General features: G+C 32.9%; 1 protein-coding gene across 1 annotated transcript; it reads left to right on the forward strand.

Annotated features, from left to right (window-relative positions):
- Window positions 1–8289: 8289 nt before the first annotated feature.
- LOC138132545 (uncharacterized) lies at window positions 8290–13698 on the forward strand. The gene is made up of 10 exons (XM_069050094.1): window positions 8290–9343; window positions 9394–9561; window positions 10746–10811; window positions 11601–11903; window positions 11959–12015; window positions 12070–12132; window positions 12178–12273; window positions 12384–12446; window positions 12714–12863; window positions 13109–13698. The coding sequence occupies exons 1-10, from the start codon at window positions 9251–9253 to the stop codon at window positions 13190–13192; spliced, it is 1143 nt and encodes a 380-aa protein (XP_068906195.1). The 5' UTR covers window positions 8290–9250; the 3' UTR covers window positions 13193–13698.
- The last annotated feature ends 2798 nt before the right edge of the window (window positions 13699–16496 follow it).

The following is a 16496-nucleotide window of genomic DNA, read 5'->3' on the forward strand; positions in this document are numbered from 1 at the left end:
CTAAGATGTTTTTCTTAATTACCCTGCACTTTCTCTTTTTTGTCATTTTGTATAACAACTTTAATGCATTGTCTCAGACTGTACATTCAGTTAAATGGAATGTCAGTATAAAAAAATACCACATTTCTGTACCTGATGACTGCAAATATCAATAAAATATTCAAAAAATTATACTTTAATAGGCTTCACTAGTTCCAGGAAATTTACAAAACACAAAACGATTTTAATTATTTTAATGATCTCGTTATCCTGTGGAACGCATGTGCACGATTACAGGCAAGCAGCTTAATCGCGTTTTGCAATAATTTTCAAATTTGGATTAAACTGAGCTAATAGGAAAATTGATATCTAGGTAATATTTTAATAAATGACGAACCTTCGTAATTAGTCGTGTCGAAAAATCAGAATTTTGCGCAAGTTTGTTTAATTTTTGCAAACGGAATAATAATTAGCAATTATTTTCAATGGGAATAAATTTGTTGTTGCGATATGGTGCATTATTAAGTTAACCTCGAAGGTTTTCAGTTTGAAATCACAACAATAGTATTTCATTTAAACCATGACTTAAAACAAGTGTATAAATATTAATTAATGTTTATACCACTGCAGCGGTTTGTAATTTTATAATATCCTGATGGTCAGAGTCAGGGTGTCTTATTATGTTATTCATTTCATGATTATAAAAATAATGTTCACATAAGATTTCTAGCTTTCTAATTGGTGGGATATCTGTCTATAATAATTTTCGGTACAAAATTAACTTAAAAACACTCCCAGGGTAATGCTAAGTAGATATTATGAAACAAAATAGTAACGAATAATTTTCGATTATTGAATTATATCCCATTGTGTGCGACCCTGTTGCGTAATAAAATGATTGTGTTTTGAGATATTATGAGTCATAGGAGAAAACTAGGCACAACTTGCACTGAAAAATATAATTTTTCCCTCTTTTATCTCCATAAATAACCTTCAAGTGTATTGGAAATAGTTTCACGTGGGTAGTAGCAGTTTTGTACTCAATGAAACTAGTAATGGAATTGCACTAGCCCGTAAATTTAATGCACCTCATGAAAGTATCGAAGCTAAATTACTTTATTGGAGCTCGAGTCATTTTTTTTTCTAATAAATATAAATACTGTAATACATAACACTAATTTTTTATAGACGAATTATTTATTGAACTTTGCTGATTAAGATAATCGAACGTAAACGTCTTAATCAGTGGAGTTTTGATTTAAACGGTCTACGTATAAAAGAGCAAAATTATTTTCTCATAATAGCACTTGTCAGAAAATTAATGAAATGAAAATAGTATATTAAAGAAAAAGTTTTATAAGGGTTGATTTGGCATAGAAAACGAGCCGCAGGAGAGTTTTCTATGGGACGAGTGCGCCAATGCCTTTATAAAACGAGTTTTTATGTTATGTTTTTAATTTTTAAATAAAAAAATTAAATCATCAAATTCTAGGGAATTTTGTGTTAATTGGTAATTCAAGGTGACGGATGCAACTATATCTGCAACAGATGTTAAAAAGTAGAGTCTGAACGTTAATATTGCAAGTTTTTTTGGTGTAAATGACAATAATACACTGAAATATTGATAAAATTTTTCTTAGAGATTTGTTAAACCACGAGTGCTTTAATAGATAGCCATAAACGACTCCAACTTGAATACAATAATAGACCTATTAGAGAGGCAAATTCGAAAAAAATAATTTGCCAGTAACCTCTGGACGGAGGTACACACGTGTTCATTAGTCATATTTAAAGCAATAAGGTGGAAGTATGGAGATAAAATTTTAATTAAATAATTGAGATTGTTGCAGGCATTAAAATAGTTAAGTTTTGAGTAACTTGCGTCAGTAGTTTTTTTACATATTATTTAAATTATTTTACGAAATAGTACCCCAAAAAATTACATCATTGTGATAGCAATTAGTACTTTTGAATAATATTTTATAAAAGCGTTACATCCGTTGATGGTTAACCCATTTGTGCAATCGATTTCTGACACTTTCTTATGAATTTATTATTAGTCACAGTTGACCAGGTTCGAGGTCGTTATGCGTTTTCATCTTTGCTGTCAAAATAGCAACTGTTTGATTCCATGTTTAGTAAATTTGGTAACATTTATTCAGACAAAATAAAGAAACAAATCTACTGTTTTGGAAAATGTTATAAATAAAAACTAATAGACACACTAATGATTAATTAAAATTTCGGAAAGAAAGAGTTTATGGAAGGTGAACACATGTTTTTTAAATTTCTTTGATGAAAGCACAAAAACAATTTTGACTGCGATTTTAATTAGTTTTCTCCACTACGTTGATGAGTTTTTCGTTTGATTTGAACTCGATTCCTAACATTAATTCTCGTATGATTTCTTAGACCTGTTTATCGCAATTAAATTATTTATTTTTCTATAAATAAACAGAACTTTGGAGTCTCAAGTCATATGGTCTGGCTGTGTCTACTTTTAAGTAATCATCTATTTTATTAATGGTGAAATAAATTGAACGCCATTTTACACCAATGAATTATTTTATATTGGTTATCGGCAATACGTCAACCACAAACACAATAAAATCCAAAAAAATAAATCATTATTTACATGTTGATTTATACTTAATTGCTTTTCAATTTAAATAAAATATAAATTGTTCCCAATTCTCAGCGGAAAACGAGGCCCATGCTTCATGCAGCAAGTTCCAAATGATGTAATCAGATAAAATAAGAGCTTTTGAGCTTTTGAACATTTTAAAATTTTCAATTTCTACCCTATGAATGGCTGAGCACTAGGATATTTTGTGTGAAGCTTTTATAAAGGTAAAGATCTAAACTCATTTTTCACAAAAATGTCTATTTTGAATTGACACCGCGAAATATCTCCAGTCTAATAGTGACTTAGTCATGCTACATTAATTAGCTTTTATTTTTAAGTTTTAATTACCAGGAAGTGCCATCAACTTTTTTCTGTGACGACTTACGTAAAATATCTTTTTTGTTTGTGTATTAAAAAAACAAGGTAATTACTAGGCCCACAACATCATTAAACATTTAATTTAAACTGCAAAATTCTTGTTATTACATCATAAGTTTTAAACAATTGTCTATTGATTTACTCACATTGGTTAAGCGAAATTTTCATTTTAAAACTACAAAGTGTCTATAAAAGAACGTATATCAAGAGTCCTGTGGAATTGTGCGGCTCTATAATTTTGTTGTGCCAAACTATGTCGAGCTGTTGAAGCCGTCAAATAATTAAATGCCAACTTATTAAATCTTAACGTCAGTTGTGAGTTCAAAGTCTTAGGTAGTTGTTATGCTTGTGCTTTTCTTCAGTTTTTCTTTTTTCTAGTTACTTTTCATCGTACAACAGCTTGTCATTAACGGACTTACATAACCTCTGTTTTTCTATTTGTTATTAGAAGATGCTACAGAGCGGCAAAAATCAAATACAGCTGGTTTCAAAAAAATCGGGAAATGAAAATTTTTCTAATGTAAATTTGGTTTTGTCGATTTGTCAATTAATTGTCTACTTGACAATACCTATCAAGTGATTTTTAAAAATGTCATTGAATTTTGACGTTAAATCTAACCTATCTCTCGTAAGAAGGTTTCACACTATGGAAAAATTGCAAAAATGTGTCAATTTTATACTGACAGTTCCCGTTTTTTTTGCAACCAGCTGTATATTCGAATTCCACAGGACTCTTGGTGTACGTTCTTTTATACATCTTATGCTGTTAGACTTTACTGTTATAATACCAATTGAAGGAGCGAATTCTAAAACATTTGTTACATTTTTTTTTAATTTTAACAAGACATCTGGCATCTTGTAAAATTAATTCAACTCTGAAATCGCAAGACGTTCTTCATCCCACTAGTAGAAATATGTACTTCTCTACCCATTAAAGGATAATACATTGTGGAGTTTCAAAACGTTATCTGCGACGTAGTGGGTGTTAATTTAATATTTAATATGTCATAAAATTATTTTATTGCACGACCTTTGTATAAAGCATTATTTTAGTCTCTCGAGAGATGAACTTTGTTAAAAAGGACAAAAGTGGATACCTTTATTTATTTCATATTAATATTTACATTTCATATTACAATCGTTGAACCCACTTATATTGAATAATGTCACGTTGGCAGTTATGCACCATTCACCTGTGTTATGTGCCATGTTTTGCTCTCTTGTTGCAAAAACGTCTTTTACGATTAAATAATTAAATACCTTAGGTTGTGCAAAAAATTGCATATAACGGGTGTTTTTTTAAATTTGGCGTCGAAGTTGGCATTGAAGAGTCGATTGTGAGCGCACCACCGGATTACAACTTTGATCAGGTGTTTAAAACTAACCTCACTTTTTGCGTTGTTTGTCTGAAGTTTGTAAAACCGGTGTTTTTAAGGTAAATGGTTCATTCACAATCGACTCTTTAACGCCAACTTCAACGCCAAAAAAAAAACACCTTTATACCATGAGATTAAAGTACGTTTTGATCATTCTCTTGTAATTACTGTCTAGATGAAAAATGGTACTTTAGTTACTTGTTATATAATATACTATTTTACAGTTTAAATCTACTTTAGTTTAACAATGGGGGTAAATTTTATTTAGCATAAAAAAGAAAATACATATTATTTAATTTCTACCAACAGAGATTTTCAGATAATAATCATTTCTTAACTATTCTCTGAGTTACTTCGATAAGATTGTGATCATCGCTATTGACCCAATCGTTTACCTTTGTTTAATTAAATTGTCAACAATCAGTTACATAAATTAGTTTGATGCGACCAACAAGACCCACCCTGTTGCTTTGTTTGAAAAAATGTTGCGGTCTCCATTGTTGCGGTTTCGCCGCGATCCCAACACAAATCACGAAAGATCGATGCAATCGAAAATTTTTCTGTCGGCTTGATGGACAAAAGCAAGCATCAAAATGTCACCGAGACAAGAACCTTGTCGTAATGTAATTTATCACGCATTTTTAAAAATTAACTGCGCTTATTATTTACGCCAACAATTATACGTTTATAATTGCGGCAGGAAGACTGATGTGACTGTAAAATTGGTCTAAATTGAGATAGTCTGCATACGTCGCTCTGTACGAATGAAAGTTGTCGCAAGTTTAAGTGGAGAAATTTTTGAAAAGGACATATGACCGTGCACCGGAGAAAAACGGCATTTCTACGACACGTCATGTCCATTGCAAATGGTTGGAATTTTATAGGCGGTCAGATGTGGGTCACTATTACGGCAACTTTTCTGTCATCTCTTCCATTAGCGATGTGCCAAGCGCCGTTTGTGGCACCTTCTTAAATCAATCAATGGTTAACGACCTGTCCTGGATAGTTTCAATGCGGACCCGTTCAATCCATCATTTCGCTAATTAAATTTTCTCCATTGTCGCCGAACACAAAAATAATCTCAATTGGGCAACGCCAGTCTGGAAAGCGATTTGCGTCAACGCAATTAATTGCTTTGTATGAGATCAAGGATGTAATTTTCCGAAGGCGTTGCGTAAGGTTTAAAGCGAACGATTAGACACCGCAAATTACCCGAAGAAGTTGACAACGTGAAAGCTCGAGCGTTTGGCAGGCTGCCTATACACCCAACTAAGAACTCTGCCATAACTCACATCTATCGCCCATCAGCGCAAACACCATTTGAAAATCTAATTGCACTTTACTTTCTAAATTACCATAATGAAAAATTATCGGACTTACGAAATGTTCGTACCTATTCTGCGTTACGTTACCGATCTGGGACATTTACACGGAAAAATCCGCCGCACCGGCTTACCTTGGCGCGCGCTGAAAGTACAAAATTGATTTAATAATAAAATATGAATAATTGTTAAACAAATAAGCCGCACGCTCAATTGTAATAACTGTATCATGTAAAGGTCGATTTACGTCGTGGGAGTTGCACCGTCTCGGAAAAAATCACGACAAAGTGCAACCGATTGTGCTTGTTGATCTGAAACCGGAAAAAAATCTACACAACCGCAAAATAACAATCGATATCGATGCATTTTAATTCAGCCTTGCGGATTTTGTCACGCCGGGAAAACTTTTCAAAAAATGCATATTTAATGAGCTCACGGAGTCGTAGGTCGTGAACGACTGCAATTGAAAGTTGTGCCCCCGCGTGATGTTCAAAGTTATTAATCATTCAGATTTGGAGAAAATGATTTATGGGATCGGCGTTCGACAGGAAATTCGACAGTCACTTGAGTCAGCAGTCCAATAACCTTCACGCGGATGCTGTGCTGTCTGATGCAAAAACGAGAGTGATCTGCAGCTTCACGACGCTGGACCGGTTGCACCCATCTATTATTACAATGTTATCTAATGCTATTGATTAAAATGTAAATTAATGTGGCGTCATTAACTTAACTAAATTATACGATAAAAAATTGACCAGATCGCAAGATCATGCTGAGAACATTTTTTAATAATGTACCTATTTACATTAACGTGATGAAATTTTTTTATAAATTGCACACCAACAATCCAATTATATAATTTTGTATTTTCCATTTGAGATGTTCGTAACTGATTATTAGTTACTTCTAGTTCAATTGGTGTGGTCTTGTTTTAAATTGACATCAGTGATTTAAAGTTAATTTGATTCTAATACTAGGTATTTGTGTTGCTAAACTGGCAACAGCCTAACTCATTTTTAAACGAATATTTTCTCTTCATTACAAAAAGTTGAGGTTTAGTCGCCAACTGTCCAAATAGTGACCTGACGTGAACTGACATTTAAAAACCGCAAATTGTAAAATCATTATTAGTTAATGTTGTTAAAGAATAAATTATATAGAGAAGATCGATTATCAAGCATGCTGTAATTGTTTATAAATAATTTTTACAATTTCTTTGGAATGGTAAATAACAATTTTAGCAATACAATTACTTATGTAACTCGTAGGAAAAAATGAAAGGTAGCGAAATAAAACTGCTAAAAAAAGAATAGAAATAGTACAAACACTTCCAATAATTGAAATGTCAGCATTATGCATCATTAAGTCCAAGAAAATGAATGCGATATGCAATCATTTTGTAGTGGAGCACTAGATTGCTTTTTCCAAGTATTGGCAAGGTCTGAAGAATTAGTGTGATTTCTCACAAACTGCCATAATAATCCTCTAGTGTTGCGACACTTCAATTCTTACATAATTCTTAAATAATTGGATATTCCCAAAAAATATTGCATATAATGAATCTCATTTCAGAAGGATAATATGCGTGAGTGGCGAAGTAGAATGTTTGTATTTGCTTTAGAAGGAACATTCTGTAATTCTTGTTTAAAAGTGTTGAAAGCTTAAAACCCACTCTGTTAAAAAAAAAAAAAAAATACATTTATGAAGACGATAAATAAGGGATAATCAAAAATAGAGCCTTGCGGTATCCCAAAATTTTCAACTCCGAATTACTCTGAAATTTTTACTAGGGATTTATTTAATTTTTTTAGTACGCTGGTGTAATTAAATAAATAAACCGTAGGCGTAGATACTGTATAGTTAAATAAAATAAGAAAAACAAAGAAAAGAAAACGGAATACACAACAAAATAAACGACAATAATACATATAGTGGATTCCAAGAACATCCGTGCTGAAAGTTGAAATACCACTTTTGATTGAAAGTGTACCATGCTTTATTTTTTGTGAGGTTATGTATGATTTGGATGTTTCTGCCAAATTTCGATCAGATCAAAATTTAGACCAGAAAATCTCATTAGAACAGTCAATTGCTTGCTTTTCTCTGGCTTTAAGTACTGTTATCTTTTGTTTTTCCATTTTTTCCAATTGTTGACAAATTGTAATTGACACTGTGTCATAAAAATTTGGTGGGGTTTGTATTGCCACAGGGTGGTCAACAAACTACATTGAAAAGTACTAGAACAGGTTTGTCAATAATCAGTGTGACAACTTGACGGAATTTTGATTGTTCCGAAGTTTTTGGAATTCACTATAAAAGTAAGTTTACAACGTATTTGATGAAAACTGAAATGCATCAGAGAAATTATTGCAATTTTAAATTGAAATAATCATGTCAGATCAGGTCCTAACCCTGCGCATCCACCATTTTGTCCCATCAAAATAAAAAATATAAAATATTTTTAATCCAAGGACATTTAAACTTTCTTGTTTTTGGTTGAGTAGATCAAATATAAGTACTCGTAAGAGAATGAAATAGATGCGGTCCTTTTATTTTTACGAAATTTTTTATTTAAATTTTTTTGAAAGGCGCCAATTAAAACACGATTGAGCAGTTATTGGCCAAATTTCGTTATGATTTACAATGCAATCTTCATCCACTCTCTTCCGTACAGTCTTAATTATTTGCCACACGTAATGTGCTAGTCATTTTACTATTTGTACCTTTGTAACTTTCAAATCACACAAAAGCGAACCTTAATTGTTACCGGACTTACCAAATAATTATTTTATGGTGTTATTTGGAGCTTTTATTGTCATTATAGAGAGATTTATGAAATTCAGCTTGGCAAATCGTAACTTTGATATTTACCCGAACCGTAAATAATCTTGGGCAACAACCCGTTGTGCCATCGATATCCTACCATTTTCTTCTCTCGTTTTCTCACAAACAAGTTGGTCAATTAAATTTCGTTATCCAATTTTAAAACCTGCACTCTTAAAACTCCACAAACGTATGTTCTATCAGGATATCAAGTTTTCGGTGCCTCTTATGAAAATAAATTGGAATTCAGATTAGCTGTGCATTATTTTATTCTATAATTCAGGATTATAGACCATTACTTTAAAAAATTATACGTTTGCCGTCTTCAATTAGACCCTGTAGACGAATTACATCACTTTCATATTCCATAAAATAATTAAACACAGAAATTATACGGTATTGTCCTGCACGCATCCACATGCCCACAACGAATTGTCAATGCTTTTGTTCTTCGACAACTTCAAAGAATCACCTGACCGTCCAGGATTCGCATTTTTCAATAAGTATTTGTTGCTAAAGACTGGAAACGAGTAATAACAAAACACTTTTATTATTTAACAATATTGCAAAAAGACTCTCTTTTCGACCCATCGATGTGACAGTTTTACATTACTCTTCGTAAAATACACAAGTCTTTTTTGAAACAACAGTAAAGTGGCTCTACAAGTTTCTTGATACAGTTGCTTTACTCATTACGCCTGTTTATGGAACATTAGTGGTTCTGGTTTGGCAGTGGCTTTTTTCTCATGATGTATTTGATTTTAATTATTTGTTTAACAATTAGGGCAAGTGCGGTTCCGATTAATTTAGTGCAAAAAGCGGCCGACAATGATTTTGAGGTAAATTCGCATCATCCCTCCCGGAGCTTGCCTCAGTAATTTTCTTACAGAAGCTCGATAATTATTTGCCTAAAGTTGACGACTTGCCCAAGTTTCATTATTCTACTTTTGGCGAAAACACCAATAGTGACGACGATCTGCTAAACGTGATCGAATTTAGAAGTAGTCACAAGGAGAATCCAAGAACTTTTAGTGACGTTGTGGATTTTGTAAAAGAGGTGAGTTACAAGTACTAATTTCTTGTTAAATTTTATAACTTAGCGCTGTACTATTTCTGCGCGTTATTATATGGATAATTTTCTGCAGTTAGTTTCATTATGATAGGGAATGTTGGCCTGAATTAATAACTTGTAAATTTCCTGCTTCATTATTTTGTGGCTAGTTAATTATCTCCTGTGTAGCAAAACTGACTTAAAAAACTTGTGTTTAATTATTTTCTTACATTTCAATATTTAAAAGCGACTCTATTAATTTATAAATTAATCCGTTGTGTAAAAAATAATAATCTTTGGTTTAGACGAATGAGGTAACAGCATCACTTTTTTAAATTACTGGTTGTCGTGACGAAATGAATTTAGTACAGTTTTTTGTGTAACAATAATTTCAACTACATATTAGCTGTAAGTAGTGTGTCATAAATGTCTTAACTAAAAGATTGAAAAAAAATGTCGTATGGCAAAACAGAGACGACGAAATTATACTGGAGAATTCCACGACCAACTTTTAATATTTATTTATGCAACGAGTTTCTGTGTAAATTGGGCTTTTCTAATTGCCCGAGGGACAAGATTAAAACACGAGCGTAGCGAGGGTTTTAAGGCCTCGAGGGCAATTAGAAAAGCCCAATTTACCCGGAAACGAGTTGCATACAAAATTTTATTGCTTGAAACGACGTCCCTGCAGCTTCCAAATCTATTAAAAATGGTTTCGCATTTGCTTTTGACAGTTTTGACAAATTTTTCAACACTTGTCAGAAATGTGACGTTGAATGTGTTGTCTAGGCCAACGGTTCGTTATCTGCTCATTTTGCTTTAGGACAGTTAAGAGGCAGTTTACAAAGGGGAAAAATGAGAATTTATGACAGTTGAAAACAATAATAGTAGTTTATTTAACGAGTTTGTGTGTAAATTGGGCTTTTTTGGCATGAGTGGGCCCACGAGTGCCAAAAAAGGCCCAATTTACACAAGAACGAGTTGAATACAACGTTTTTTTGTTCGACGAGCCCCTTAAAGGCTCCAAATCGCTTAAAATCTTTAAATTAACTTGACGTTTCGTTTTGACAAGTTGTGACATTTATCAAAATCCGCTCACACAGGAGAAATTTCTCAAATTCTGACAGTGTCGAACAAAAAACACTTTTAATCTCACTAAAATGTTTCCAATAACAATATAACAATTTTAGGGAGCATCCGCTGGCATGGACCTTCTGAAAGACATCAGAAACATGTTCTTGTCGACGCTGAAACCTGTAAGTACCATTACAGGTCTTCCATATAAATATTTGATTGTATAGTACTAACGCTAACCGCAACAGTTTGACGTAAGATTAAAAAAATCGTAATCGTAAAAGCTACAACACATGAGCTTTCGCAAGCGATAATTGTTTCCTAAAGAAAAAACTATTTTTACATAAATCGATCTAGTGTAAAAAGGGAAAAAGTCCAGTCCTTTTAATCTTGCCATTCACAACAATCGCAATTTTTATTTTACGTTAAGTATCCAGTAAACGTACCATGTGAAGGCCTTATTATTCACACGACAATGAAATAAGTTGTTGCTTTAGGATAAAAACTTGGCGCACCGAAACAAAGCGATTGCATTAGTGTTCTGGTTGAAATCATATTTTAATACGCAATCAAAATGATACATCAAGCATCCGCCAGTTAAATCGATAACGCAACAAGCCACCTGCAAAGGATTGTGTCGAAACTGAAGCAAAATTCGCATTTCCTCTTATTTCGGACAAGGTTAAAGGTGACAGATTAAGGAAAAAACATCTTACGACAAATTGCTGATTGCATTAGGCATTATTCATTTCTAGATGGTAGTTTTTTGATAATATGTAAATTTGTTCTATTGTAAAGACTGTTCTCGCTGAAATTAACAGGGAGGTCTCATCGACACACTTAAGTTCTTATGTAATATTATTATGTTTGTCTTTTCTTTCTTGTGTCAATAATATCAATATTCATTAGAAAGTTAAGGAGTCCTCTTCTTTATGTAAATATTTCCGGTTTGTATATATCGTGTAAAACAGGAAACAACCACAACAGAACAAGAAACTACTACTGTACCGTACGAAACCACAACGGAAGCGGAGAGTACGACGCAAATTTTAAATGAGAAGTACCAACTAGATCCGGTATTCTTGGATGATGACGGAAACAGTACAATGAATAGAACCACAAGACAAAAAGAATCAGAAGAAGAAGAAGACGATATTGACGTTAACGGTGGAAACAAAGATAAGGAAAATCAAGAAAGTGGAGAGGAAGAAGACGAAGAAGAACCCGACATGATCACTGGATTAATTTCGGCTTTTCTGGGCGGCCTAAGCAGAGTAAGATTTTGACAAATCTTCCATTTTTGTCACCTTGATCATGATTTCTTTGTAGCCTGACGGAAGCGTTGATGTCGAAGCCATAACAGGACTATTAGGGAGTTTAAGTACTGTGAGTGCAATTAGAAATGACATTTTTTCAAAATTGTATTTTTCTTTTTGACAGCAAAACCCTGACGGCTCGTATGATTTCAACGGACTGACCGAGCTCCTGATGAGTTTCTTTGGGGTGAGGATGCTCTCCGTGACGACCAAAAATAAATCAATTTTTTAGGGAGGCGGTGAAGACGGTGGCGGTTCAGATTTTGGCGCGTTCCTGGGAGGAATTTTGGGAGCTTTCATCAAAGGAGTCGCCAATCCTCCAGGAGCGGTATTAACCATTATACTCGTACCTACCCTGTCACATATTAATGTCGCTCTTGATTTACAAATTTGTGAAACAATTGTTCCACTTGTATCGATTAATTAGTGTTTTTTTAGAAAGGAACTGGGATTTTCGTTGGAAACCTTCTGACAGGAATTCTCCCAGCCTTGAGCGGACCGGTAATTAGTTTTTAAAAGCGCAGGTGGGAAGCTTAACAGGACAAAAAGGTCTTGTGCAATCACACAAAACACAAATTGATGCACCGAGATTGGCGCTTGTTGCACAACAGTGATTGTCCCGATTGGGCAATCAATGCATTAAACTCATTATTATTAAATTAGTGTAGAGCAGCTGTACATAGCTTGGTGTTTTCTTTGCTTTCTTTGTATGTACATAATGCGGAAACGTAAGAACGGGACGCGGTTAGTGAAATGTGTTAATTTCAGGCCCCGACCGAGGAAGGAGAGCCCCAAAAACCGCAACCGCCTCTAGACTCAGGTGGCTTCCTTGGGGGTTTGTTGTCTTCGATATTCGGAAGCAGTGGTAATCTGAGCGCTGGCGGAAGTAGCGGCGGTGACAGCGGCGCTGGCGGCGGGGTAATTTTTATAACCAAATTTTGCAATGATTAGAGAAAGCTTAATTTGTGTAATTTGATCAGACTTAAATTGTTTTACAGTATTTAGTTTAATTGGCATAGTTTTGATAATTGAGTCGTTTAAGCCAGTTCAAATTCCGCGGTTAATCTGTCTTTTCTAATAATACCGAGAAGCAATCCAACAATCATCATATAAATCAATTTTCTTAATTATTATCCTTATGTAATTAATTTGCGCTTTTTTAGGGTGGCGGCTCCAAGTTTTCACTTTTCAAGGCGATTTTTTCAATGATTACGTCAGTTTTTTCGTCATCCTCGGCAGCACATTAGGCATAAATGGACAAGTATTAATTAAATAAATGTTTGCCGTATATAATTAATCATTTACGGTTGTATTTGCATATGATGATTAATGTAAACGTACTCTATTTGTCGACAATGTCAGGACGTCGTTGATACGTATAGAACATAACAATTGACGTACCTATTTGTATTTATATTAGAAAATACCAGGTGATTTTAAATGAATGTGACTTTTTTTCATAGGTTGGTAATATTATTGTTGGTTATTCTGCTTTTTAATGTGATAGTTGACTGAAACATAGGCGTCCTCGCCTATTTGACACAATTTATTAACACATAAAATGTCAAAATGACGTACGTACGCCAATGTGTTGATTCAGGTATCAAGTTTGCCAAATTTATGAAAAATGTTCCCAACTTAAGAAAAAAAAGTCACAATCATTTAAAATCACCCGGTATGTTTTTAAAAATAATTTATACCAAATATGTTATACCATTTACCTAATACAAAAATAATAAATAATAAACTTCGAGTATGTGTTGGTTATTTCAATTTTACCATGGGTGAACAGTATTCATTAATGAAAATAAGACAGCGAAAAACATTTTAAATACAGCGATTTCATTAAACCGCAAATTCAAGTTTACTCACACATTAAAAAAAAACGCATTAACTTAATTAAACATTGCATTTACATTTAAAAAAAGCTATAATTAATGTACAGTGCACCTGCTAATTTACTGTTATCTTAATAAATTTCAATAAACATTATGTTAAAATTATAAAATACAAAGTGTAACGTACAGGAAGTGCAGCTCTACAAACTTTGATACACTAAATGATCTCACGTGTTCTCCTAAGTAGACTTAGTGCAAATGTTTTTTTAATTGTCAATTGTTAAAGGTAGTACCGTTCTTATAAAATAAGTAGCAGAAAATTGGCTTGCTTGTTAAGGATTCAGCAATGCAAAAATATTACATAAATGTGGTGTAGTAGTCTTCCTTTGAGACAACAATTTCAGTAATTTTAGTTCAAATGTAAATCAAATGTGCATAACCTAAAGAAACAATTTTTCAGAGACTATAAACGAGATGTAACAAATACTTTTCTTTCAATATTATTACGGGTACTACGAGTATTTAATAGGTCACTAGAGCCATCGCAGATACGAGTCACAGAAAAACCTGAAGAAAAAGCTAGGTAATGTGATTTAAATTACGCTTCAGTATGCGAGATAATCTTACTAAGATTTTTGTAATTTCTAGCAATTATTTCAATTAGGTATTTTATTTGTAACAGTACTTGGTACAGGCGATACCACATCGATCTGTTTAAAATGTAACAGTTTGTAGTTTTACAATATGAACTCAGATTAAATTTCACTCGTTCTTTTTGGTTATTACCGTTTGTTTCAAAAAATGTATGGATATGGAACAGCTGTGACAAACAAAAAATTTGAAAACGTATGGTTTAATTTGAATAACATAGCCGTAATACTGGGTGAGCAACAATAACTGTTTCAGTTGGCAATAAAAAATTTTACATGAAATTTTCGAGACTGTGAATTGTATAAGTAGTCCAATTTTTACCCTTTTGCGATGACGTCATTATCTAGTAACTTTACGTATGTTTGAGCTAAGATCAGAAACAAATTTGAATTGATCATAAATAACTATAAATGTGTCAAATTTGTTGACAATTGCTTCGAAAGGATATGTTTGTAATCAATGTAATAAGTGAAATAAATTAAAACTTGTCAAATTGACAGGAGCATAAAATAACCTCAAAGTGACCATCAATAAATAAACGTGCCTTTTTTTTTTGTTTTTTTCTGTTTCTGTCGTTTCAATAAAGAGAAAGCGAGGAAGGAAATCGTGACGTCACCTCAAAAGGGTAAAAATTGGACTATACTTATTTCGGTTTGTTTTATTGACACTATTGACAGCTGGTATACATTTCATATTTAAACGTCTTGGTTTTTGTATTCTTTTATTAATAAAATGGTTTTCTCGTTGGAACATGACATAAAAGTCACCAAAAGTCACCAGAATTTATTGCCAACACAATCAGTAATTGTTGTTCACACGGTAGTACATTATTGTACAAGTTTTACAAGACGGTATATGGTCGCACCCGCGGGTTTATTAAGGTTGCAAGTGGGACTAAAGGTCTTATAAAATGAGTGTAATAGAGTATTTTTTCTACTTTGCTCTTATGAAAATTTATGTTTAAACGAAATGGGGGATTTTCTGTCTATGATGTTTGGGTTGGTACTTTTGTTCTGATTGTTATTGGCTGCAATATGATGTCACTTTTGTAACCTATAAAACGTAAGAAATAAATAAAATTTTGTACTTCTGTTCCAGTACTGTATGGCGTAAAAAAGAAACAACATTGCATTTGGATAATAATAAATCAACAGTTTTACTGATAAACTGATAAAATAATTGAATGTAATAAATAAATTGTCTAAAAATTAAAAGAGCTCAAAATCTAGATTTATTGCCTTTTTTCAGCGTAAGATGTTGGAAGTGCTCCGCCCCCAGCCCCCAAGGGCGTTTTCTAATATTCGAATACACTTTCTCAGACAGCTTCAAATGATATGACCATGACCCAAAAATTATCAATATCGATTGAACATTAAAAAGTTATCGTGAAAAATAGATTTTCAAAATTCGATTTCAACAGTGAATATCTTTGCAGGTTCATCTCGGAAGAAATGTTTTTATAGGAATTTGTGACATTATTTTTACTATCGGGTGTTCATTTAAATTTCCGCTCAAAGTTGACGTTGAAGAATCGATAAATGAACACTGGAATCCGAAATATTACTCACCATTTCTGGGACACTCTGTATAAAGTATTTTTCATGCCTCAAAATATTCTTAAAAGGGGAACAATGAACTAAAGGGTGTTATTTAAAGCTTTACATTGAATAATAAGTAAAGGCAATAAAGGTATTGCCTTTTTACATTGCAACTCGGCTGGTTCAATTACAAAAATATCTTGGACAAATATTGAATCTTTATTCGTTTAATGCACCTCCGTAATAAATTTATTTTTGGTTTCCAAAAGATTATCTCAGTCTGATAACGTGTAATTTGAGCTTTTTGAAAATCTCTAGAACATTAATTTTCTTTTATCTTTGGACGGGTTGGTGAGTTGTTTACCCAAAATTTCAGTATTTAATAGATACCTAGTTTGAAAGTGATGAAATGGTAACATGCTCGTATCTCTTTAAACAACAAAAACAACGGAAGTTTCTTGTTAGATTATTGGTTTCATTTAAGAGAACAACATAATTAATTTCACGTTCTGTGACTTTAACAA

This window comes from Tenebrio molitor, chromosome 6, assembly GCF_963966145.1.
Source record: "Tenebrio molitor chromosome 6, icTenMoli1.1, whole genome shotgun sequence".
Taxonomy (NCBI): domain Eukaryota; kingdom Metazoa; phylum Arthropoda; class Insecta; order Coleoptera; family Tenebrionidae; genus Tenebrio; species Tenebrio molitor.